Below are 26,547 nucleotides of genomic sequence, written 5' to 3'. Positions count from 1 at the left end.
TTACCGTCTTGCGCCCGCTGAGATGCAAGAATTGGCAAGCCAACTTCAAGAGTTGACTGCTAAAGGATTCATTCGCCCTAGCTCTTCGCCCTGGGGTGCTCCGGTGTTGTTCGTTAAAAAGAAAGATGGATCGTTTCGCATGTGTATTGATTACCGCGAGTTGAACAAACTCACCATTAAAAACCGGTATCCCTTACCGCGTATTGACGACCTCTTTGATCAACTCCAAGGTGCCTCTTGTTTCTTGAAGATTGATCTCCGCTCTGGCTATCACCAGTTGCGCATCCGCGATGAAGATGTTCCGAAGACTGCTTTTCGAACTCGTTATGGCCATTTTGAATTCTTGGTCATGTCCTTCGGTTTAACCAACGCACCCGCCGTTTTCATGGATCTAATGAATCGGGTGTGTAGGCCTTTCTTGGATAAATTCGTGATTGTGTTTATCGATGATGTTCTGGTGTATTCTAAGACCAAGGCCGAGCATGAGCAACATCTTCGGTTGGTGTTGCAAAAGCTTCGAACCGAGCAGCTCTATGCTAAGCTTTCCAAGTGTGAATTCTGGTCTGATGAAGTACAGTTTCTTGGTCATGTTGTTAACAAAATGGGTATTCATGTCGACCCATCCAAAATTGAAGCAATCAAGAACTGGATTACGCCATCCTCTCCTACCGAGATCCGTTCCTTTCTGGGCTTAGCTGGTTATTACCGGCGCTTCATTTCGAACTTCTCAAAGATCGCATTGCCTTTAACAGCTCTAACGCACAAAGGTAAACCGTACATTTGGGGCTCGAAGCAAGAAGAAGCCTTTCTATCGCTCAAGCGTTTGTTGTGTGAAGCTCCTGTTCTTGCGCTACCTGAGGGTAATGATGATTTTGTCGTGTATTGCGATGCATCCAACCAAGGTCTCGGTTGTGTTCTTATGCAACGAGGCAAGGTTATCGCTTACGCATCAAGGCAACTTAAGGTTCATGAAAAGAATTATACGACTCACGATCTCGAACTTGGTGCAATTGTTTTTGCCTTGAAGATCTGGAGACACTACCTTTATGGTACTAAGTGCATCCTCTACACTGACCATAAAAGCCTTCAGCATATCTTTGATCAAAAGGAACTCAACATGAGACAACGCCGATGGAACGAACTCATCAGCGATTACGATTGTGAGATCCGGTATCATCCTGGTAAGGCTAATGTGGTAGCCGATGCGCTCAGCCGAAAACCCTGCCAGCTTAACTGTATCTTGCCGCGCACCCAGCTTCACTTTGCGCCGATTCAAAGCAACCTTGAATCGCGTATTCGTGACGCGCAGCGCGCATCCATCAGTAATGGTAACCTTCGCGCCGAGTTAGCGTGTGGCGCGGAAGCGCACTTTGTCCCTAATCTGAGTGGAATTCTCTGTTATCTTAATCGCATCTGGATTCCCTGTGATGAGAATCTTCGCGCTGATATCCTGAGTGAAGCGCACAAATCTCGGTATTCTATTCATCCCGGCGCTGATAAGATGTACAAGGATTTGCGCATTACTTATTGGTGGCCCGGTATGAAAAAGGATATTGCTGTGTTCGTAGCTAAATGCCTGACTTGTTCTAAGGTAAAAGCTGAACACCAACGCCCATCTGGTTTGCTCGAACAACCAGAAATTCCTACGTGGAAATGGGAATGTGTAGCGATGGACTTTATTACCAAGTTACCTTTGACAGCAAGCAAACATGATAGCATTTGGGTAATAGTGGATCGTTTGACTAAGTCTGCTCACTTTCTGCCCATTCGTGAAAACTACCGTGTTGAGCAACTCGCGCAGCTTTATGTCAAGGAAATTGTCTGCCGCCATGGTACTCCTTTGAGCATCATATCCGATCGCGATGGCCGTTTTATATCTCGCTTTTGGAAATCTCTCCAATCTGCGCTAGGAACTCGCTTGGACATGAGTACGGCATATCATCCTCAGACTGACGGTCAGTCTGAGCGAACTATTCAAACTCTTGAGGATATGCTCCGATCTTGTGTTCTTGATTTTGGAGGTAATTGGGATTCACACCTGCCTTTGATCGAGTTCTCTTATAATAACAGCTATCATTCCAGTATTGGTATGGCCCCATTTGAAGCACTTTACGGTCGTAAGTGCCGCTCCCCGATTTGTTGGAACGAAGTGGGAGAAGCTCAAATCACAGGACCCGAACTTGTTCAAGAGACAACCGATAAAATCGCCAAGATCCGTGATCATCTGCTGACTGCCAGAAGCCGACAGAAGAGTTACGCAGATCGTAGGCGGAAGCCTCTCGAATTTCAAGTTGGTGATCTTGTTCTCCTCAAAGTGTCGCCTTGGAAAGGTGTTGTCCGCTTTGGGAAGAAAGGTAAGCTTGCTCCTCGTTATGTTGGTCCATTCAAGATTCTCGCGCGTGTAGGAAAAGTTGCCTACAGACTTGACCTGCCGCCCGCGCTCAGTAATGTGCATCCAACGTTCCATGTATCCAATCTCAAGAAGTGTTTAGCCGACGAGAACCTTCACATACCACTCCAAATTATTCCCCTCTGAAAGAAAAGAAACAGTTAGAAAATAAACTAATATCAGCAAGAAAGACAAGACATACCATAAGGAATAGAGTTCAAACCGTATTCGAGAAGGATAGGAAACCGAGACGCCACCTTCCATACCCGGCTCATCCCCAGCAGCACCATCCCGGACTCCGCAAACCGGTAAACCGGAGATTGGACCCGGGATATCTTCGCGAACCATTCCGCCTCCTGGTAGCTGGAAGCGTGAAGGCTCGGAAGCGCTTGACCCTTCTTGAACTTCATGGCAATGGGGATGGCGCGGGCAGAGATGTAGAAGAACTCCCGCTTCCACGATCGGAGACTGCGCTCGGTCACGCAGATCTTCAAACCCTTAATACGGGTTGTCAGGGTGTACCACCCCTGGACGCACCTCCAAGTATAGAAGGTCATCAGGCGGTCCACGTAGGGCTCAATACCCAGAATCCGGCACACCCACTCGAAGTGCCGGATCTTGGCAATCGCCATCGGATGCACCTCGGTCAGGTGCACACCGTGCCTCTCCAGGACACGTTACATAAACTTTGTCAAAGGAAACCTAAGGTTCCCATAGACAAAGAATGCAGCATATACCCCGATCTTGCCACTGGGGGCATCGTACACAGTCTGGTGGGATTCAGGAAACTCAGGCTCAAGAGACTCAAGCATGAACTTCCTGACGATGTACTGGTACTGTGACATCTGCCCCGATCCGACCCGACCCAGGTACCCGTTTCTCTGACCCGATCTCTTTCTTTTATAATTTAATATTTATACTTATATTTTACTTTTAATAATAATATATGTTTTCCTTCCCGCCTCTTTCTCTCTCTTTCTTTCCGCCGTCCCGTCCCTCTCCTCTCTTTCCGCATTCTTTTCCCTATTGTCGCCGTCCCGCCCTTACGCCTTGTTTCCCTCTTTTTCTTCTAACTCTTTGCTTGTCCTTTGTTCCTTCCCGCCTAAGGTTGTCTGCGCAGCTCCACGCGCCAGACCCCTTACAAGGAATCCTGCGTGAAGACCACCTGTTTCAGCGATACGCGAGACGAACTCTTCTCGCAGCGCGCTAAGAATTGTAATTCTTCTCGCAGCGCGCTAAGAACGGTAGTTCTTCCCGCGACGCGCTAAGGATTTGTAGTTCTTCTCGCAGCGCGCTAAGAATCGTAGTTCATCCCTCGACGCGCGAAGAATTATAGTTCTTCCCGCGGCGCGCTAGGAATTTTAGTTCCTCCCGCGGCGCGCTAAGAAATGTGATTCTTCCCGCGGCGCGCTTAGAAATGTAGTTCTTTCCGCGACGCGTTAAGGTTGGTTCTGTCTGCCTTCGCGCTCGCGCTCTCTTGACCTTCTGTGTCTGCCTTCGCGCTCGAGCTTTCTCGCGCTAAACCCTTTGAGTTTTCTTCTGTTTAATCTAGCCGTTTGCTTTTGTGTTGTCTTATCTTTTGTGCTGTTGACCTAATCTGCTTTATGTCTGAAAAGCCACTTTTGGCGCAGCATGCGCACCAACCCCATTGGTTGGCAGAAAAAGTGACTGACATTATCTTTTGAGATCTGCTTTTTCCATGCTTGACCAGTACCTTTTTCTGAACTGCCCATGCCTTTTTACTGTTCCCTGTCAGCTTTTTCTCTTTTTCCCTGCTGCCATATCTTTTGATATCTTTTGCTTTTGGAACCTTTTGCTTTTTGAGATCTTTTCCCCTTTTTCTAGGGATTGTGTTCCCTAGAGTTTCTCTATAAATAATAGTATTATTTTTCCTAACACTACACACACAAAACACTTACTCTCTCCTGTTCTCCTTGCTCTCTCTGCCTCCTCCCTCTCTGCCTCCGTCTTCCTCCCTGTTCTGTCCTACTTTTCCGGTAATATATATATTATATATAATAATTTACTTATGCTAACTTATAATCAAGACAAATCATTAAAACAATAATCTTATTTATAGGTTAACTTGTGCTTGTTTAAAGTTGGTTCTTGCTTTATCTTACACCGCATCGTTTATCAAGTGAGTAATCTCGTACCTAATCCCTTTTTGCTTTTAATGTTTTGGGATGTTCATGTGTTCATACAAACTTAGAGTCTTAAACTTGTTTATGAGCTTTAGTCGCGCAGTATCCCATGTGTTGAGGACGTTTACTTGGCTGTTTATTTGTATGTGTGTATCATTAACCGCTTTGTTCGGCCTATTCCGCAGTTTTCATGGATCCATTAGATGAACACGGGAGACCTATCGTTTACGGTTTTCTTTGTTTACACTTGCACAGATGTTTTCCTCGTTTTTGTGCTCAATTGGGAGCACGGATTGAACTATGAACTATGAGCTATGATCTATCTAGGCTTGATCACAATCTGATTGCACCCTTGTTAAACACCAGACATACACGTGTTGCGCGCAGATTTATTGTTATCTATGTATTGTATTAAACTTGATTTCTCACCAACACGCAAGTGTTTGACGTTTATTTTAACACATGTTCAGGTTTGCAGTAGCTGTTTTGGAGCTTGTGGACACATAGGAAGTTTTCTTTATTTTGGACCTAGATTAAAATGTATCAAGACAAGTTTTTGCTGTTCGAATATTATGATTATAATATATTGATTTATGATGTTTTATGTTATCTTGTGTTTACTCTGCGCGTGCGCGAATGAATGTATTTATTAAATATTGACACCCAATAGTGTCACGAGTAATGAAACAATATGTGGCGCCCCGATGTATAATCCGCCTTTGGTCGGGGTGTTACAGGTACTGATCGACAGGTAGAGCACACTGGCACTCGCCAGCAGTACTCCTATCATCGGCTACAGCTTCAGCATCATGGGAAGACATTTTGCAGAAAGAAGAAAGTGATTTCGGGAAAATGCTTGCCTGAAAAGGGGAGTATTTGCCGGAAATCACTAAGAAGAAGAAGAAAGGTGAAAGTGTGGATTACAAAGAGGCCTCTCCCCCTTTATATACTAATCGCAATTAATGCGGTGAATTTAATGCGGAGGAGAGAGAAATCGAAGGTGCAATGAAACTATGACACGTGGCAAAAAGCAGGCTGGCAACAGCTGTTGACAGGACGTGTGCCAGTAATTTCGCGGCCACGCGCCCGAAAAATCGCGCCCACGCGCCGTAAAAAGCGTCTGGAATGACCATATAATGTCACGTCACCATAACTTCCTGCACGTCCTGACACAGTCAGAAGAAACTGTCGCACGACGTTTCAGAGGTTTGGACTGTTCCTATCTTTCCACCAACCTTTCGAATTTCAAAATTCAAAATTTAAAAATATTAAAAAGTAAGCGGGAAAATACCCCCTTACCTTGGCGAACAAGTAACCGTAAGACGGATGCGGGTACAGTGTAAAGGCAAAACCCTTCACATACCTAGCACCCGCAGGGAATTGAAGCCAAGAAAACCTTGGCGAACAAGTAACCGTAAGACGGATGCGGGTACAGTGTTAAGGCAAAACCCTTCACATACCTAGCACCAGCAGGGAATTGAAGCCAAGAAAACCTTGGCGAACAAGTAACCGTAAGACGGATGCGGGTACAGTGTTAAGGCAAAAATCTTCACATACCTAGCACCCGCAGGGAATTGAAGCCAAGTACCTCGGCAACCAAGTAACTATAAGACGGGTGCGGGTACAGTGTAAAGGCAAAACCCTTCACATACCTAGCACCCGCAGGGAATTGACGCCAGGAATACCTTGGAAGTAAAGTAACCGTAAGACGAGCGCAGGTACAGTGTTAAGGCAAAACCCTTCACATACCTAGCGCTCCGCTGGGAATTGAAACCAAGAAGGATCTTCTGGGCAATGCTTGCGGAAACGGAAGTAACATCCCCGCATAGCGGGAACGTCGAGAACTACGTTGTTTGAAGCTCCAGGATGGAATTGGTGGTTTTAACATAATTGATCACTATGTTCAAAACTACCAAAACCTCATGGAGAATCCACACAAGTGGGACTCAACGCTCCTGACTTGCGAGGAGGTTACAGCCTACCCGCATCATACCCAAAGACCAAGCAGGAAACTCGGGAATTTCTGCAAGTGACAAGGACATCCGCGGGAAGAATCCCCATGGAAAACCTTAAAAAACCCTTTTCAAAACCCTCTGCTTAAAGTCCAAAAGTTCACCTCACTTTATTAAACACTCATGAGAAGAACATTGGACTGGGGGGACTTGAAGAGGTAGGTCCCAGCAGAGCCTAGTTGGACCCGCAAGACTCACCTTGAAGAGGGACGTCTGCGCAGAAACCAACTGGATCCGCAGGACCAACCATGCTCAGAGACGTGACGTCCTTACGCGCAGTACGCAAGCTGGTCCCGCAGGAAATGCCTCCCGATGGTGAAGGACTCCGCCTGTCCCCGCAGCCTCGGATACAAGCCATCAGGGAAGGCCACCCGCGCAGCAGGGCTACACGCACAAGGCACTTAGCTCTCACTCACTCAGTGTCACCTGAAGGAATGAGCGAAGCCGGGAACTATCCCGCACAAGGGCGGGAGGGGGAATACTCCCGCCCAAATAAGCCAGTCCGTACGATACAGGAAGATCTTCTGTACTGTACCTGACGAGGTATGGGAAAAAGATCTGACTAAAGATACGACAGCTTATTGACAACAGTATGGCGAGCAGCATGCTCCTGCACTGTATGTCACTATTAGCCGCTGCCTACTCACCAACTACTGCCATACCACGTGCATAGCCGTCAGTTGGTGGAACAGGAATAGTATACAGCAGGCCTGGTCGCTATCAGCCGCTACCTACCCACCAACTACCAGCAGGGCACGTGCGTAGGCTACTGTTGGTGGAACAGGAACACTGTTGCAGCCGGCCATACCTCTTTGGAAACCTACCTTCGGCTATAAATACCACAAATGGTATGACCATCTCATCTTATCATATCTTACTACATTATCATCATAATATACCTGATATCTGCCCTAACAATCTCTTAATATACTTTTATATTTAAAGAGCAATCTAGTCTGATTCTCACGCCGGAGGGTGGTCACAAGGAGGAACCCCCCCCCCTTCTCAGTGACGAGCTCACGGTGTCTGTTTTGCAGGTTATCAGAAGAACCATCTTCCAAGGGTCTAACCCCTCGTGGGAAACATCTAACCCCCAGGTTACCAGTAATCTGCCCGGGGTCCGGTTAATGTTTCTTCAGTAGTTGATTTTAATAAAATTTAAGCCGTTCAAAAGAATATAGGAACATTCATAGATATATTCTAAATGAGATTAAAATATAGGCTTTTTAATAAATTAATAAAATGCAAATCTTGTCGGGGGCTTTTTTGTGAGAATAAATAAGGAACATATTCCATCAAATGCTTTAATTCCATGCAATATGAGAATATTAGTTATTAAATATTTATATTTTATATTATTTAGATCGGCACTTCTGCCACCCCACGTGGAGCATTCTTAGGTCACGGACTATATCATTAAAGGTATCTATTATTATTATTATTAAATGTTATAAAATTTAAATTTTGTTAGTTTAGTTTTATACTAATGATTGTGTTAAGTTTTTCTGGTAGTGTAATTATACCGTGAAACACATAAGTTTGTAGATCTACGAAAGTGTAATTAGCGTCAACTTTTTTTTCAAGAATGCAATATTGAACCTACTTTTTGTTTATTTTCATGAATCTACTTGGTGTGCATAAATTTTTCGAGTCTTTTATGATGGATGATACGTGAAATAAAGTAGACATACAGAATTATTTGTGTGTGAACTTTAGCGTATCAATGTATTTTTCTAAAATAGTTCAATTTTATATATTTTAAGAAATCTATAACATTATATATATATATATATATATAAGACGTGAAATATATAAATATTGAATAGATATTTTAATTATTTTCTCCGTGGATTCCATGTGATTCATATACAAAATGGGGACAACTTCGTTCCAAAGCTACATACAAACCAGGAAAATATGAAAAAGAAAAAATAAACTAAAAGGTTGAAAGAAAGTGATGGAAACCCCTAAAAGATGAATATATATACATAAAAACACCAAGTACTATCAAAACAAGAGACAAGCACACCCAATAAACAACCCAAATTCCAAATTATCCTTTTTTTTCAAAATAAAATAATACTTTAAATTACAAAATAAATACATTTGATATCCCAATTCACAAAATAGCATTATGATTATTCTTAAATTCTATGTAATCGGGTTTTTCTAATACCCGGTTTCAGGTATGGAGCCGGGTTTCTATATGAGCGGGTGTTGAAAATTGGGTATTGGCTATACCCAGGTTGGGTTCGGGTTCGGGTCCGGATCCATATATTGTCTCTAAAAGCTATACCCTATGCATCATGTTCGTGTCGGGTATAGAACCGAGTATTCTAAAACCTGATATTTGAATACCCTATTCCGAGTATTGGAAAAACCTATTTTCGGGTTTTGAATACCATATTGTTGGGTATTGAAAAAAACCCTATTTCTATTTTCAGTTTTTTTTAGGTATTTTTCAGATATAGATTTGTTTTTTTTGGTTTTTTAAGGGGTTGCAGTTTCGGGTATTGGAAAAACCTGGTTCTGAGTATAAAATCGGTTCCGATTTTCGGGTATTACCGGTACAAATCAGGACCGATTCCGAATAAGGGTTTTAGTACTGAAATGCAAACCTTGTCTGTACCCTACTGGTAGAGTCAGGTTGGGACTCGGGTATAAAAGAACCCATTTCTAGGTTTTTTTCCATGTCCAGTTGCGAATTCAGGTTTTTTTATGCACCTCTAATCACAAATAACTGAATAAGTGGTGGGACCAAATGTCCAAAATCCAGTAAAACCCGGTTTTGGACGGATATTTTGGGCCAATATAATGATTAATATGAAAGGCGACCCATGGCCCAATCTTTTAGTTAAAGAGCTAATCAAGCAAAATACAAATTCTAAAGCAAATTGTACAAGTGACTATAGCATTTAATCTAGATTTAGTAATTGCAAGTTTGGATATAATAATTATAAAAGCATTTTCCTGGTTTTCATGGAAAGACAAAGCCAGAAAAACACTTTCGTTTGTTGCTACTTTTTCCTTTTTTATAATCTATAAAATAATATATTTACTTGTTTTCAATTGTTTTGTATACCTTTAAATTAATAAGCCAAAAATTTATAATAATCAACCAAGAAGTAATTTTGTATAATATAAAAATAAAAAAAAATGATTTTCATGTGTAAATGTTTTCATGTAAATTGAAACAACTCAATTCAACTCATGACTCAATCATACGGCCTAATTTTTATTTAAAAAAAAGGTAAACAAAAAAAATCCAATCAGCATGATTGTTTTGGTCGCTTGGTGGTGGTTCGTGAAGACGGGAGTTAAGAACCTGAGCAACTTGAAACGAGAATAGAGTAGAAAGAAACTATAAGATACAACACTGATATCCTTTTGGTAACGGGGATAAAGGAGCGTAGATGGATTGATCATTGGGGCTGCATTAAAAGGGAATGGTTAGAAAGAGGCCAATGAAGACGGAGGTTGTGAACAACCAATCTCGTTGCCGCTTTAGGTAGTTGTGTAACAACTAAAATTAAGGTTCGTTAAAACTGAGAGAAGTCTGTCTCACAATTTACATCGAGTTGAATAAAGCATTTTAATTGGCTTTCGTCACGTGAGCTCACCTATAGACGGCTAAGCTTTTTTATACAAGTTTTTACTTGGTATCTAATATTCAAACAAGGTAAGGAGAGACATCTTATTGACTCGAGTTAAACTCGAAACTTTGTAGGAGCGAGTTAGCTTAAGCCAAAATTAGTTTTTTTTTGCTGATTTAGTGATTTTACACTGATTTAGTCATCAAAGGAGCACTGCTTTAGCGGTACCACAGTGACTTTCTCTAGGGAATGTTGTCAGTTCAAGTCTTATTCGTGATAAAAAATTCTCGTACGCCAGCTAGAGCTTGACCAATGTGGGCCTTCGGACGATGCGTTTCCTCTAGTGGTACCATGGTGACTTGCTATAGGGAATGTCGCCGGTTCGAGTCTCATTCGTGATAAAAGATTCTCGTACGCGAGCTAGGGTTTTACCAAAGTGGGCCTTCGGACGGTGTTTTTCCAGTTGAATTGATGGCAGGCCAGGTCACCAACGCTGTCTGCGATCGTGTGCGTGGGTGGACTTTTGCCAGTGAACGTACCCGAGTGGCCGGTCTTTTGTTGTTTGTTAAAAAGAAAAAATAATTTGTTTTTTGTGAGTCAAAACGTCGACTTCCACGTCAACAACTTGTATAATAAGAATATTAAAAACTAAAAAGGGGTGATCAAAGTATTCAACTTGTATAATAAGAAAAGAAATGAATTTAATATAACTAACCAGAAACTGCAATATTAGTTTATTAATTTCATATTGTACGAAAGGTACCGGTTTCAAATGTTACAACTAGGGGTGGCAAATGAGTCGGGTTGGGTCGAAACAGGTCATGGGTCGGAACAGGTTAGGGTTGGAATTAGTCAACTAAAAAATGGTTGTTTTGGTTCGGGCGGAACGGGTTAGGGCAACAGGTTCGGGCCAGAATGGGTCCGGGTCGGAATGAGTCAAGGTCGGAACGGGTCAAAACGGGTTTCGGGTCCTTTTCTTGGGACTACAAAGGAAACGTTTTTGTTTTTTTACATTTTTCGTTTTTGATTTATATTTTGAGTTATGATTTTTTTTATTAATTTTGACAAAAAAAATAATAAATTCAAAACCAACCAATCAAACCGCCACTTGTAAAAAGACAGCAGTTCAACCGGTGTTGGTTTAACCCATACCAATAGAACTGGTTAGGGTCGAATCCCGGTCCAACCGGGGCATTATGAATCTACTTTAATACTCTCTTTCTAAAACGACCTATTTCAACATATTTTGGCTTGAACTCATTTTGATCCAAACCAAATCAACATATTTTTAAAAACAACTCATTTTGACCCAAACTAATTTTTGCTGAGGACTTGTATTGGCACGAACTCGTTCTAACTTGTCAACTTAACCCGCCCAGCCCGTCCGGTTTGCCACGCTTGGTTGGAATCATAAATAAATTAAATCAATTAAAACCAAAGTATATCCACAAACTCACCTCTGTTTTGAGACATGGGAAACAAAACCATAAAATAATTTAGGTACAACAAAAGCACACAAATCGCCACCTTCGGTCCCTTAGGTATCCTCAACTCTTGAGTGAAAAACAAAGCTCGGAAACGTTGTCGTGATATCCCTGTTCAAAGTTTTATAAAGTTAAAAAACAGGTACGCGTGTTTATACCAAGAGTAAATTGTTGCAGCGTTCGTCTGTAACATCTTTCAATTTTAGAAAAACAAATAAAAAACAGAACGAACGTACTTGAGGTACTGAAGCGTCATATTTTTCAAAAGGGACGGATGTCGCAGTACGAGACTCCTCCATTCTTCCTTGTCTATTTTCCCATCATGTTTTGTATCAGCTTCTTCAAAGGTCTAAACAAAGTAACTCTTTTAAGTCATTATTTTTATTATTTACTTATTACTATGTTACATCAACAAAGTACATTCCATCCTATTTGCAAAAACGGGCCAACTTGGGCAATACGATAAAAAACCAACATACAGGCTTATATTGAAGTCCCTCAACTTGGAAAAATGCGCAAAAAAGTAACCAAACTAATTTTTGTATATGGAAGTGCATAACCTTGTCAAAAATGCAAGTACTTTTGAATTTTTTATTTTTTTTTCTGAACCATAGTTATCTAAGACGCTAGGCGCACTCAGGGCGCATTGGCTAGGCGCAAGGCACGAAAAAAGTGAGGGCCTAATAGAAAAAAAACGCACTTAAATATAAAATGAAAATATATTATGCACTTAAATTAAATTGGTCAAAATAAGATGATATAATGTTATTTTATTTTTGCAAAAATGTTGAATTTGCTTTATCAAATTCATGAAAAATAAGAAAATATAGTGTTTTTTATTCTTGTATTAACCCTATATTTTATCGCTCATGGGCCAAATAGGTAAAATGAAACTGGCTCTAACTCCATGTATACTTTAAAAACAAAACCATAGTATAAGAAGTTTAAAACAAACAAGTGTCTGGATTTTGAACCAAGAAAAATGATCAGATAAAGTACCTTGTCAATGATGCTCTCGATGACATCATCTGAAAGATTCATGCCTGACTCGGCAAGAGTAGCTACCACCATTTGTTTGACCTACATGATGACAAGTTGACTGGATCATCAGTGTGCTGACTACTAGTCAAATATAAAGCAAGCTCAACATTTCAACTTGACAATTGAATATATAGATATACAAGAGAGAAGGGGGGGGGGGAGAGGAAACCAGGAGCAATAATAAGAGCCCATAAGCCCAAAACTAATTCCAGATTTTAGTAATGGAAAATGGCTAAAAAGGATAGGTTTTAATCTAAGAAAATAAATTACCTCTTGCCTCTCTATGAAACCTTGCTGCTTAAGATCGTAAAGCTGAAAAGAAACTGCATATATAAACAACAAAGAAAAATAGAATAAGAGATTCTTCATCATACGATATATAGGGGCACTTTTGATACAAAACCAAGATTTAAGTACAAAACCGTGCATAATCACGTGTACGTAACCGCCATACGTATCACAGTTTTAAAGCAATATATATATATATATATATATATATACATGTGTTTATATGGTTCTCGCAATTCTCTACTTAAAATAAGCTATTGAATGTCCCTCATGAATGTGTGTATGTACATACTAAATCAGTCTCACAAAATTTGCAACAGTCACTTTGCATCTATATTAATGCATGTGTTTTAACAATTTAGCCAAATGTCAAAAACACCTTCCACAATGAAGATAAAAAAGAGAAACAGCCAAAAAAAACAACGTTTTTATTCAGATCAAGTAAATCCTGTAGACAGAAATCACTAACATAACCAAAAAAGTTAACTTACATTCAATCTTATCATCAATAGGAGCGTTAGGATGAAATACTGAGAGTGCGCGAGCAAACTCCTCAAAGCCCAAGATCCCATTATGTTTTGTGTCAAACAGGTCAAACACCTGACATTGACCAGTAATAAAAGGATTTCATAATTTTTCTTATAACTTAGCAACAAAATAAGAATATAGAAAAAAGAAAATAAAAACTATTCATATTGCTAGTTTTTTTTTTCGAGTTGCAAAGTATCTTATGAGAAAATAACTGGTTATTAAAAAGAACATACCCGGTCAGCAAACAAGCTTTCTTTTTTATTTGTCTTAAACAATGCCAACTGGAACTCTTCCTGCAATGTATATCAAGGTTAGATTCTTGCAGCTGGCAAATAGAAAACAATGATGGAGAATAAGAAAAGGAAACATCAGTAATTACCTTATTAATCAGCCCATCATCAATAACTGCACTGCTAATCTTCTTAAATAACTCATAAAGTGCCTCAATTTCACTTACACTAACTGTATTACAGAAATAATAATCTTTTTCAACAAGAGATCAGCTTCCTTTTATCATGAATGAAGCAAAGATAATATTAACATGTTAAATTATTTTCCAAAGTGACATTTAAGATCATCAACAAAGATGAGTGCCCGTCAAAAATGATAAATTTATATAAAAAGTTATATAAAGTTTAACTGGTAGCATACACACTGTCTCTCTAGCTAGAATTTCAGGATCGTCAAGGCCTCTAGATTGTTTATGCAATCCAAGATCACAGCAGCGTAGTAAGGAAGCAAATAAATGCTTGGCCCCTTCTAAGCACTGAGACATGGTATTTGTTTCACGTTAAAATGATCCATGCTTGTTCCTGAACAAAAATAGCAAAACAAGTGTCAAATAATTTTTATTTATACACAGTGCATACAAAAAGGGTTGAAGCAAATGAAGGATAATAATAACCTTTTGACCATTTCCTATTGCTGCTATTATTTAGAGTTGCAAATCACTTGATGAGAGGAGTAATCAAATTATATCTGTTAGAAGTTGAATAACACCTCATGAGAAAAATAAATAAAAATAAAACTGAGAACAATAAGAAAGTACTTAAAACTAAAAAGTTCTTTCAAGAACCATTATCAACCATCCTTCATTCGCTTGATTGCTCCTACGTTGTTTGGCTCTATGATTTTTATTCAACAAACATACATTGGTTTGGATCAATCTTTTATGAACAAAATCTTTTAGTTATTACCTACACTTGGATTAGATATAATTATCCAACATGATTTGTGATCGTGTTTACTTAAAGACCAATGGGATGTAAGACCATAGGTTGATACAAGATAGGAGGTGTGAAGTACACACTCGTTCATGACTATTCTAAATTCATGCACAATGCACCAATGAACCTGTGGGTTCAATGGGGCACTGATGCACCCTTGGTGGAAGTTCGGGGCAACGCCCAAGGCAAAGCCTGCTTTGTGTAGAGAAAATCGTTCAGTTTTTCTCAACACATAGACCATAGTTCATGTTTCAATGAAAAACATACATGAGTTTTAGTTGAAATTGGTGTGTAAGTGGTTCATCTATTTAAGTTGAGCTATTTAGAGTCTTTCAGTGTAAGTAGACATCAAGATCTGAGTCTGAATTCTACAAGGTGCAGCTTTCATTCTTTAATTATATGCATGTTTAGTTGGTAAAAAAAGTTATCGACTCTAATTAAGGCATATACTTGTTTTGTATTGAAAAAACATATTATCTTTGACGTCAGTATTTGCACCTGAACTCGTGTTTCGGTCTAAAATAACTTATGTGGCTAATTAATTGACATGTAAATGATTCATAAACTTTAACTCATTTGCATGTCAAGTCAGTAGCTACATCAATTTGTTTTAGGCTGAAACATGAACTTAGGTGCAACTATTGACATCATCAATAACAAATTCTTTCAATACAAAGCAGGTACATACATAATTAAGAGTAAATAACATTTTTACCACCTAAACATCTAATTAGGCCTTGATGTATCCTCCCAATAAAAGGCTCTAACTAACGCAACTTAAGCCGATAAAACCACTTAAAACACTAATTTCAATCATAACCTAGGTATGTTTTCGCCTAAAACATTGATTATCGTCTAAATGCTGGAATAAGCTGAACGATTTCTCTCCACACAACGCAAGTGTACCAAATGTTTAAGCAACTCAAAAATCTAACCAGCTTAACATGCAAATCATGAAATAACAAATCCTACACTCTAAACTTGCTCTCAGATCTCAATTTCAATAATCAAAAGCTAACTCAACGAAACTGATAACTGACTAATTATAAACACTTGTAGACCGTGCCAAAAGTTAAAGCAACTCAGGTTATTCTAAAACATCAATTTTACTCCAGATGCTGATTAAAAACGAAAAATTTCTCTCCGCACAACGCAAGCTAGTACCAAAAGTGTACCAAAAGTTAAAGCAACTCAAAAACTTAACTAATTACTAACCTCACATCCAAATCATCATCAAATAACAAATCCTACAGTTTAAACTTGCTCTCAGATCTCAATTTCCTCAACAATTTCAATAATCAAGCCCTAATTCAACGAAACTGATAACCAAGTAACTATAAACAGTTCTAGATATATTTGTAACCTAGATTCAATACTCAAGGTAACAAAATGATAAATTGCGCATAATCGAAACAAAACCTAGGCATGTTTTCGGCTAAATCATCAATTCTAGTCCAAATGCTGAAAATGACCGAACGATTTCTCTCCTCACAACGCAGGCTAGTACCAAAAGTTAAAGCAACTCAAAAACTTAAACTAACTTAATCATCATCATTCATCAAATAACAAATCCTACACTTAAAACTTGCTCTCTGATCTCAATTTCAATAATCAAGCCCTAATTCAATGAAACTAATAACCGAGTAACTATAAACAGTTCTATATTTTCAGCTAAAACATCAATTTTACTCCAGATGCAGATAAAAACCGAACGATATCTCTCCGCACAACGCAATCAAGTACCGAAAGTGTACCGAAAGTTAAAGCAACTAAAAAACTTAACTAATTACTAACCTAACATCCAAATCATCATCAAATAACAAATCCTACAGTTTAAACTTGCTCTCAGATCTCAATTTCCTCAGCAACTTCAATAATCAATCCCTAATTCAACGAAAACTAATAACTGAGTAACTATAAACAGCTCTATATGTTAGGCTAAAACATCAATTTTACTGCAGATGCTGATAATAACCGAACGATTTCTCCCCGCACAATGCAGGCTAGTACCAAAAGTACACCAAAAGTTAAAGCAGCTCAAAAACTTAACTAATTACTAACCTAGCATCCAAATCATCATCAAATAAAAAATCCTACAGTTTAAACTTGCTCTCAGATCTCAATTTCCACAACAACTTCAATAATCAAGCCCTAATTCAACGAAACTGATAACTGAGTAACTATAAACAGTTGGTAGATCTATCCGCAGCAATAGATTCAATATTCGAAGCAGTAAAATGATAAATTATGCGTAATTGAAATAAACCTTACGAAAAACAGGATGAGTATTGAATTCGAGAGTTGAATGTTAATTGAATTGAAATAATTGGGAGATGAAGCTGTGAATGAGTGAATGTATGATGTGGGGAAGAGGTGATGATGATGATGATGATGATGATGATGATGATGATGGTGATGGTGATAGGGTTCGTGTTTTATTATTATGATTATTATTATTATTATTATTATTATTATATTTTGAGTTGTTAAACCGGTTAACCGAAATGACTCGAAAATCAAACTGAAACCGAACCGATTTGAAACCGATTATGAATAAATTGGTTTGAAACCAATTGAAATCGTAGGTTCGAAACCAGTTTGCTATTTTCTCCATCAAAACCGGTTAACTGAACCGAAACCTGTCAAAACCCGAACCGAAACCGATCAAAACCCGAACTGAAACCGATCGTAACATGGTAAGAATCCAGTTTAAACCAAAACCGAAACCAATTATAAACCGGTTTTGACTTTTGTTGAGAAAATCGAATTGGTTTCAACCCAAACCGGTTTTGAGTTTTAAACCAACTTGTGCACCTCTAGTTAGTACCCCCCCCCCCCTCGAGTAATTTGCATGAGCCTTTTTAGTCCCTGACTGATTCAAATATCAAAAAGCATCTTGTTCGTGTTCGTTCGGTACATGTTGTAGCTCAAGATGCTAGGTGCGGTCTAGCACTCTAGCCGGATAGTGTGAACCAACCCAAGCCCGACTTAATCAAGCAGCCCATTTAAAATGGGTTGGACATGACCTCGAGGCTGATATAAGCTTGAGAGTATAAATCAAAAGTTTGTGATATGACAAGCATGAAGTGTGTGTATGATTTTCTTCCAATCACTTCTCCTTTATACCAATATATATGATAACAATACCCGATTCGGATTTGGATGTAGCATTATATGATAAATATCTATTGACCCACAACCAGTTTCGACCCACTTTTATATGTTATTTTAAAGCGGCAGATTTTATAGAGGCTTACACTCACTTTATTCTCTCACATTTGATCGACTTTAACATCTGAAATGAAACTTGAAACTTGAAGACGACCGAAGCAACAGTTTAACATTTTGAATTATCTTTTGTAACTTTAAGAACATACAGTTATGTAACCGTTCTTATCATTTAAAAAAAATAATACAAAATTACACTTTTGAGCAAATAAAACAAAAAAAGACAGTTCAAAACTGTTAAATCAGACGATTTATTCAACCCAACTAATCTAACTAGTTCGGTTAGTGGGTTTTTGAAGCCGCGGTTATCGAATCAACCCAAAATTTTAATCAAACCCGACCAAACCAGATTGTTAATACCTCTAGTAAATTATCAATTCAACAATAAACCGAAAAACTGTGACAGCAGAATACAAATAAATATAGAAGAATTAGAAAAACAATGGATATGAATGTCTTGTTTCAGATACTAACAAAAACATGTTATGAAAACTAAAATTAAATACGGAAGAAATAGCAAGCAATGGAGATATGAATGTCTTATTACACATAATAAAAAACACAACACACAACATGAGACTGCAAGCAAGCATTTACTTTTGCCTCTTGTAAATCTTTCCTAAGAAAGATTTCAACACCTCTTGTACGGCTTTGCTTGGGTGACCTTCGATGTTCGTTATCAGCTTCTTGTAACTTGTGTTCTCGTATTCTTCAAATACACCCTACGCGTAAAAATCAGTTAGTAACCGTCTTTTCGCATAATGTTTTGTTTCCAATGATTCTGTCATGTGTTTGGTTTGCTTAGCAGAATATATTATCATTTAATAATAATAATAAAAATAATAATAATAATAATAATAATAATAAAAGTAATAGTAACAATAGTAATAATAATAATAACAATAGTAATAATAATAATAATAATAGCAATAGTAATAATAATAATAGTAATAATATTAGTAATAATAATAATAATAGTAATAGTACTAATAATAATAATAATAGCAATAGTAGTAGTAGTAGTAGTAGTAGTAGTAGTAATAATAATAATAGCAATAGTAATAATAGTAGTAATAATAATAGTAATAGTAATAATAATAATAATAGTAATAATAATAGTAAGAGTAATAATAATAATAATAACAACAATAGTAATAATAATAATAGTAATAATAATAATAGTAGTAATAATAACAATAGTAATAATAATAGCAATAGTAATAAAAATAATAATAGTAATAATAATAATAGCAATAGTAATACTGATAATAATAATAATAATAGTAGTAATAATAATAATAATAGTTATAATAGTAATAATAATAGTATTAATAGTAATAATAATAATAATAATAATAATAATGAAAACAAATATTATTTTATGTATATATACAAAGACACATACACTTAAAAACCAATATTATGTTAAGAATCACGGTAAAAAACAAACCTGAAGATTAAGTGTGTGGTACAGTTCCTTCACTTTTGCAACTGAAGAGGGATCTTTTTTCCCATAGTTCTCCTATAAATTTTAAATTATAGAACAGTGTTAATGGATCGATTAAATAAAAACAAAGTTAATCGTGAACGGATTCTAAAAGGTTATATGTTATATATGTATGTATGGGCTTACATGTAGGATTTTCTTTTGTTCCTCATTCGAAAGTTCCAAAGCTTTCACAACCAACCAGGAGCACTTAAAGTCCTCAATGTCAGTTCCAATCTGTCAAGAGTGAGATTAATAAAATGTTGCGAGTTTTAATTCTTCATCGACTCAAGAACAAAATAAATAATAAAAGATATGGGTCAGCAATCAGCATACCTTTCCAATCACCTCGGGAGCGCCAAAACAGTCTAGATAATCATCCTGCAATCATTTAAGAGGTTTACAACTTGACATTTATAAATGAAATACATAGTTGCAGGTGATGATCACATACCTGCACTTGAAAATAGGTACCCATTTCAACAAGTATGTTCTTCACTTCTTCGTGTTTCTCCAAATCCTCACCAAACATAAGGAGTGCACATGCAACCTTGAAACACAAATTGATGCAACAGAACCAAACAGATTATCCACCGAAGATGTTATTTAAAGTGGTACCAATGGTGATGAAAAGATGAATTCTAATGATAATGTTTTTATGAAATATGTGAATGAATAAATGGAGAAATTTACTCACTGGAAGATAAAATGAGTAGTAAGCGGTTTTGTACTGAACAATCCTGCGGTGACTGCAGCAGGACAAGATGTACTTCAGAAAATGTGACATATATATATATATATAATAAGGATTTGGATCAAATATAAATTAAATTAACATGCTAACGGTGAGAATCAAGTAGTGTAATTATATACACAACATAGTGTAATTATAGCGTAGAGTAATTACACTACTTGATTCTCACAGTTAGCACGCTAATTTAATTTGTACATTAACTTTCCCCTATATAATATAAGGATAAAATCATGAAACAGTAACCACGTTCAATATTGTTCTAATAAAGTCGCTCGTACCTTGACTAACTATGCGTGTTAAATTGTTAATATTGTTCCATTGTTATGAAATTTTTCATAATTGTTTAAATTGAAATGGCCTAAATGGAACAATTATGAAAGTTGGTTATTATTTAGTGATTTTTTTTCCTTTCATATTTACCTCCGCTTCGTGATAAACTTGAAAATAATAACCACTAAGTAGTAACAAGTTTGTCACTAAGTTTTTAACATTTCATAAAAGTTTTCAGCAATGGAACAATATTGACACTTGAGTTCGTTTTATAGTTAGAAATATGCATATTCCCTTACATATACATACATACATGTATGCATGTGTGTGTGCGTGTGATTGGTTGAACAGTTTTATGAGAATATTTTAAGGTGATCACTTACATGGACAGTGAATACTTTGAGAGATCTTTCTCTCCAACAAGTGTAGTAATCAAATCAATCATTTGTCCCGAGGCTGTTTGAAATTCTACCTGCTCAAGCACAGACACACAGTGTAAAACACTAGTTGCAAGTAGAGGTGAGTTACTTATGAGCGGGTCAATTCAAGTTATCCTTAATTCTCAAATCATTTTACTTCTAAAGTAGAGTTATTATTACACTAATATAACTTTCTAGCCATAATGAACAAACTAATTATTTATAAAAAAGAAAAAGCTAAAAGCTTTGATCCAATAATCATTGATACAGTGATCAAGAAGAAACTCAACCTCATTGAACAGGTCCACTAGATCCACATAATAAGGCTTTCCTCTGAAATGTTTCTTGAGAATTCTTGGGATATGATTACGAAGAATAATTCCATCATTTGCAGCAATCATGCCAACCTATAATCAAATTTTCAGATATCAAATTATTAAAATGGAAACTATTTGAATGAACAGACTGTTGTTGATAGATTCACACCTTGGGTAATCTGAACCAACAGGGTTGACCTCTGCGAGTATGAGACTCATCCATGATATCATCAAGCACAAGAAAGTATGCTTGAAGCTGCAATATTGAAGATCCATTAACATAAGTGTATCATGTATCATGCAATGAAAGAAAATGGTTCAAGAATAAAAGATTAATGGTTGAAAGAAAATCGTCATTACCCATTCAATGCACCAACCAAGGGCAGATGCAAGAAAAATCTCATCATCAGTCAATTCTTCACCTTTAAGCAATCGGTAACTGTCAATAACAGAGAGGCCTCGGTTCAGCTTTCCTACAAGAAACACATTTTACTATGGCTGTTAATACAACAACATAATATGCAATAAAACAATTAAAAGAAAGAAAAGGGAAAATATTCTTACCTCCAGGTACATTGTAGTCAAGCATCTGCAGTAAAAGTAAATAAACACAATCAATCACAGATATTAGGATAAAATTAATTCTGTTTTAGTCATACATTAAAAATTTTGAACAGAAGGAGCGGATACAGAATGTTGTTGGTATCATATAGGCTATCTTATCTTTAGTAATACATGCATGTTAATATGAATTGAAAACATAAAACAAGTATATGAAAAAAGAAACTAAGTATGCAAAGTGCCAATGATGATAAAGGAATATATCCTGGAAAGTAGACTAAATATATCATTCATTATTTTGACTCTATTGTATGCCTGGTTTTAGCCTTCTCAAAACTCGAATCATATTATCGGTCCCGTTCTCTGTTTATATACAACATAACAGTGATAATAGTAGTTACACCTTTAAGAACAGCAATACACTTATTCAATTTGCATGATGAACTCCATTTATAAGCTCCTCAATCATTCAAGTGGTAAAGAGCAGGTGAAGTGCTCGAGGAGCACCGAAAAGTGAGTTGAGGCGTGTACCTCTTCAACATGAAAAGTTTTTGTGCATCCGGATGCTGCACATATAGCTTTTTAGGTTGTACATATAGGTAACTTATATAATAAGTCATATATAAAGCTTATTTGTAGCTAAAATTTAGGTAGGAAATGCTAAAAACCTATGAAAAATATTATAAAAGACTTACATAAAGTCCTGCGCCTCATCACGCTTTTCCCTTTCTAATTTGGACAATTGTTACAAAACTAATTTTGTGTGTAAAAGATTCAAACATAACTCCAATAATCCAATGTCAGCTTGAGACTGCAATTAATATTAATATCTACCAGTGGTAGGTGAAGAAGCTACACTTATAAATCTAGAAATCAGTCATTTAGCCTAATCTATGACCATAGCACTAAATCTATAAATAGTTAATCATCAAAAACATCTTAATTTAATCCGCAAATTCATAAACCTAATACTCTATCAAACACAACTGCTCGACACTCCTAAACTGTAATTAACTAATTATTCAACTCCACATCCAATCTATTAACAATTTCAATCAAAATCAGCAGTCAAACCACCGCATTTTACCAATAAATCTCTTCCAAATCAATTTAATAATCTTATAATCTTCATCAAATTCCATTGCATACGCATAACAAATCTGTTAGTTGAATAATCAGATAACACGAGGCAGACTCGTAAAACCTCGATAAATATAATGATTCAAAAATTATATAAACTCTTTGCGCCTACGGACCTTATCGCCTTGATGCACCTTTAAAATCAAGTTAGTGATAATTGTTACCAACTCATTGTTTGTGTCAAAAATATCTCCAATAATCCATTGTCAGCTTGAAACTGTAATTAATATTAATTTCTACATGTAGTAGGTTAACCTATACTCAGTGTTGCAAAAATCCCGACTAGGCGTCGATTAATCCCAGATTAATCGCTAGTCCCCGCTTCACTGATTGATTTTGGGCTAATCGACCCAATTAATCGGTCAATGGTCAAATCCGGCCAAAATCAGGATCAATCGGACTTAATAGGCCTTTTCTAATGAGCATCTGGCCAAAATTGGCGGTTCCCAGTGAAATTTCAGCAAAAATCAGCGGTTTCCAGCAAGATTCCAGCCAATTTCCAGACAAAATGTGTTTGTGTATGTATAAAACTGAAAATTACATATAAAAATGTGTGTGTATATAAAACTGAAAAGTATACATTAAAGTTCGATCCGATTAATCGCTAATCTCAACTAGCAACTTTTACAACACTGCCTATACTTACAAAACCAGAAATCAGTCCTTTCAATATTAATTAATATTCAATAATGCCTTAATTTAATCTGCAACTTCATAATAAATCTAATAGCCTATCAACCACAAGCATTCAGCAATCCATCTCTTCCAACTCATATGTACATACGTCAATTGCATGTTCCAATAACACGAAGCAGCACAGACTAACAAACACATAAACTCATAAAACCTATAATGATTCACTAACAGCTATTCGAATCAATCTCATATTATATTCCGATAACACGAAGCATAACACATAATAAACTCATGAAACCTAGATACATACATATAACTTTCACTAGCAGCTTCAACTTCATAATCTATCAGCAAATCTATTCTTCCAAATCATATACTACTCTTAAAACCGTTAATACGCATCACACGCCATACGAATCAATTGCTTATTAATAAAACCGTAAAACCTAATTGAATAACATAAACCTAACGAGATATGTTTAATTATATACCTTCTCGATCCATTGACGCGAATCGTCGTCAAACTCGAAGGCAGGATCGTTGATTAGTTCGGATTTGAGGACAGTGTAAACCTCAAGGAACTTAGACTTCAGATCGGTAGCCATTGGTGTTGAATTTGAAGGCAGTCACAGATTCTGTTTGGTAGATGTGTGTGTGAGAAGAGTGAAGAGGTTATACTTATGACTGTGGTGGTAGTACTTTGCTGAATGGTATATGTGTTGCTGCCTTGCTGACATAAAGGCATTGGGTGTATCGATGTTTACTTTTCTTTTTTTATTATTATTGTTGGTGGTGGTGGTTTGTGTTTGTGGAAAATGGAATTTGTCAAATAAGAGTCACATCTAAATAGTACATTTAATTATTATTATTCTTTTGGTTTAGTGGTAGGAGGCTTTGGTTATTTAATAGATACTCAGTTTTGATTCTCACTTATATCATCTATGATGGATTATGACAGTGAAAGGTTGTCAGTTCTGATCTCGAGTCCACCCGGATTTTCATCACACCGTATGTTACGCTATAGAGTTATGCTCTTGTGGCAGCTAGGGGTGAGCAAGATAAGGGTCGATCCCTTGATACCGATTGCCCGACTCGTAAAACCCTTAATTAGACCAGAATAGATAATATGGGTCGGGTAAAGGGTATTTAAATTTCACCTTAAAGGGTAAAAGGGTTTCAAGGGTCCGACCCTTTTTTCAAAATTTTGACCCGTTTACTATAATCTAGATATATACATCAAATTCGCGATTAATCTGAAATTTAGGAGATGTTTGTATTTCATATATAATTCATCATAAATTTCCCAACTACTAAGAAAAATAAAATATAAATGGTCATACTATTGATTGGAAACATATATATGGGAATTCACTTAAATGTTCTCTACATGTAATTTGTGAATGCGAATATTATTTGCATCGGTTCAAATTGTTGATAAACTTTCGAAGTTAGACTTTACTATGTTACTAAATGAAAGTATACTTGTTCTGGGATTCGTATATTAAAGTCATATATAAGATACGCAACTAGTAAATGCAGAAAAGGAGATGTGATTACTGTATTAAAAGGGTAAAGGGTTGGACCCTTGAAACCCTTATTTATACCCGAACCTTTTATTGTTTAGATGGTAGGGTCTCGGGTCCACATATCTTCCTAAAAAGGTAAAGGGTCCGGGTAGGGTATTAGGTAAAAGGGTCGGGTCTTACCCTTTGAACGGTCCTAGTGGCAGCACAATGGCTGTCAAGGAGACGGCGGTATGGTTTCCCGGGGAACGCCCAAGCCAATATTTGAAACTAGTGTTGGTCTGGTTAAGACCGCATATTGTGACCATAGTGAGGCAACGAGACTCTCCAAATGGTGGTCCAAAAAAAAGTTGTTATAAAAAAATGATTAATTTGCCAATGTGGTGTAGTGATAGGAAGCCTGAGCTTTTTAGTTTTTACCACTAGTGAGCCTTCGGGTAGGTGGGTTTTCCCCAGAATTAGAGATAACTTTGAGGCGTTTAAGGGCTTCGTACGGCTAGGTTGGGCTAGTTGGCAGTGACTTTTTGCCATTAGTCACCTTTACAGAGTACCTTGGCAATTTTCTGTTTATTGGCAGTTCAAAAAAAATGGCCATTGGTTGGTTTTGAAGTGGTAAGGAAAAGACTTGGTGTTTCATGCGACTCATATTCGATCCCTTCACCCATCATCTAGTTGTTTCAAAAACACTAGGGTAATGATATGACACTAGGCGTGTAGGTGGCGTTCACTAGTTTGATTCTTGAACTGGACGAGTTTTATCTCATTGCACCGTCGTGCCTTCGGGTGTTTACCCATGTTCAATTCCTACTCCCATCATCTAGTTTAAGATACACCAAGGTGATGATGGGAGATTATGCGTGCATGTGGCTTCGTTGACTAGTTGGATCATTGACCTAAGTGAAGTTTATCTTACCGCACTATCGTGCCTTCGGACGAATGTTTATGGGCGTTAGCCTTAGATGAGGGTTTTCCCCCGATCGAAAGACAATTATATCCCGATATATTGAACTTAGCCAATAGCTTATATAAACAATTTGTTAACCGTTAAAAAAATATAGTAAATTATTTTGATTGGATTTAATTTTGAATACTTTTCAATCTTGAATTTACTGACTATATACTTTCTTTTATATAAAATTTCAGATCAATAATTAAAGATTTTATAATAGTATAGAGATCATGTATAAATTAAAAACTTCAACATTTATTTTATTAAAGTGGATATTATGTTTACAAATTCTTTAACAATATTCTTTTTTAATTTAGGTAAAGATCATCATATTTTAATCTCCTTTTACCAATGTTTTAAAAACCGGTTTTTCACATGTATCGGGTTTGGCTAAAAATAACCGAGTTATACCGAGAGGTTTAACCGGTTGAATAGTTTATCTTATAATTTCCTATAAATATAACTTTAACTCCAAAAATAACCCAAAAATAAATGATTTTATAACAAAATAATCCAAAAGTTAATCCATATTAAACAAATAATACAAAAGCACTCA

General features: G+C 36.9%; 2 protein-coding genes across 2 annotated transcripts; both read right to left on the bottom strand.

The window, feature by feature from the left end:
* Positions 1-11,585: 11,585 nt before the first annotated feature.
* LOC143612913 (calcineurin B-like protein 3) lies at positions 11,586-16,994 on the bottom strand. Its single transcript, XM_077086772.1, has 10 exons — positions 16,975-16,994; positions 14,387-14,460; positions 14,134-14,294; positions 13,862-13,944; positions 13,716-13,775; positions 13,443-13,551; positions 12,934-12,986; positions 12,622-12,702; positions 11,859-11,971; positions 11,586-11,733 (listed from the first exon to the last, which is right to left on the bottom strand). The coding sequence occupies exons 3-10, from the start codon at positions 14,255-14,257 to the stop codon at positions 11,676-11,678; spliced, it is 681 nt and encodes a 226-aa protein (XP_076942887.1). The 5' UTR covers positions 14,258-14,294; positions 14,387-14,460; positions 16,975-16,994; the 3' UTR covers positions 11,586-11,675.
* Positions 16,995-18,475: 1,481 nt separating this feature from the next.
* Positions 18,476-24,133, bottom strand: LOC143612908 (farnesyl pyrophosphate synthase 1-like). Its single transcript, XM_077086765.1, has 12 exons — positions 24,011-24,133; positions 21,747-21,771; positions 21,543-21,655; positions 21,352-21,438; positions 21,156-21,272; positions 20,830-20,918; positions 20,120-20,171; positions 19,877-19,972; positions 19,759-19,803; positions 19,570-19,659; positions 19,387-19,458; positions 18,476-18,658 (listed from the first exon to the last, which is right to left on the bottom strand). The coding sequence occupies exons 1-12, from the start codon at positions 24,122-24,124 to the stop codon at positions 18,530-18,532; spliced, it is 1,029 nt and encodes a 342-aa protein (XP_076942880.1). The 5' UTR covers positions 24,125-24,133; the 3' UTR covers positions 18,476-18,529.
* Between the last annotated feature and the right edge of the window lie 2,414 nt (positions 24,134-26,547).

Source organism: Bidens hawaiensis, unplaced genomic scaffold (assembly GCF_021521415.1).
Source record: "Bidens hawaiensis isolate Kalapana, Puna unplaced genomic scaffold, B.hawaiensis_p1.1 tig00036023_1, whole genome shotgun sequence".
Lineage (NCBI taxonomy): Eukaryota > Viridiplantae > Streptophyta > Magnoliopsida > Asterales > Asteraceae > Bidens > Bidens hawaiensis.
This window is presented reverse-complemented; position numbering and strand designations above follow the sequence as displayed.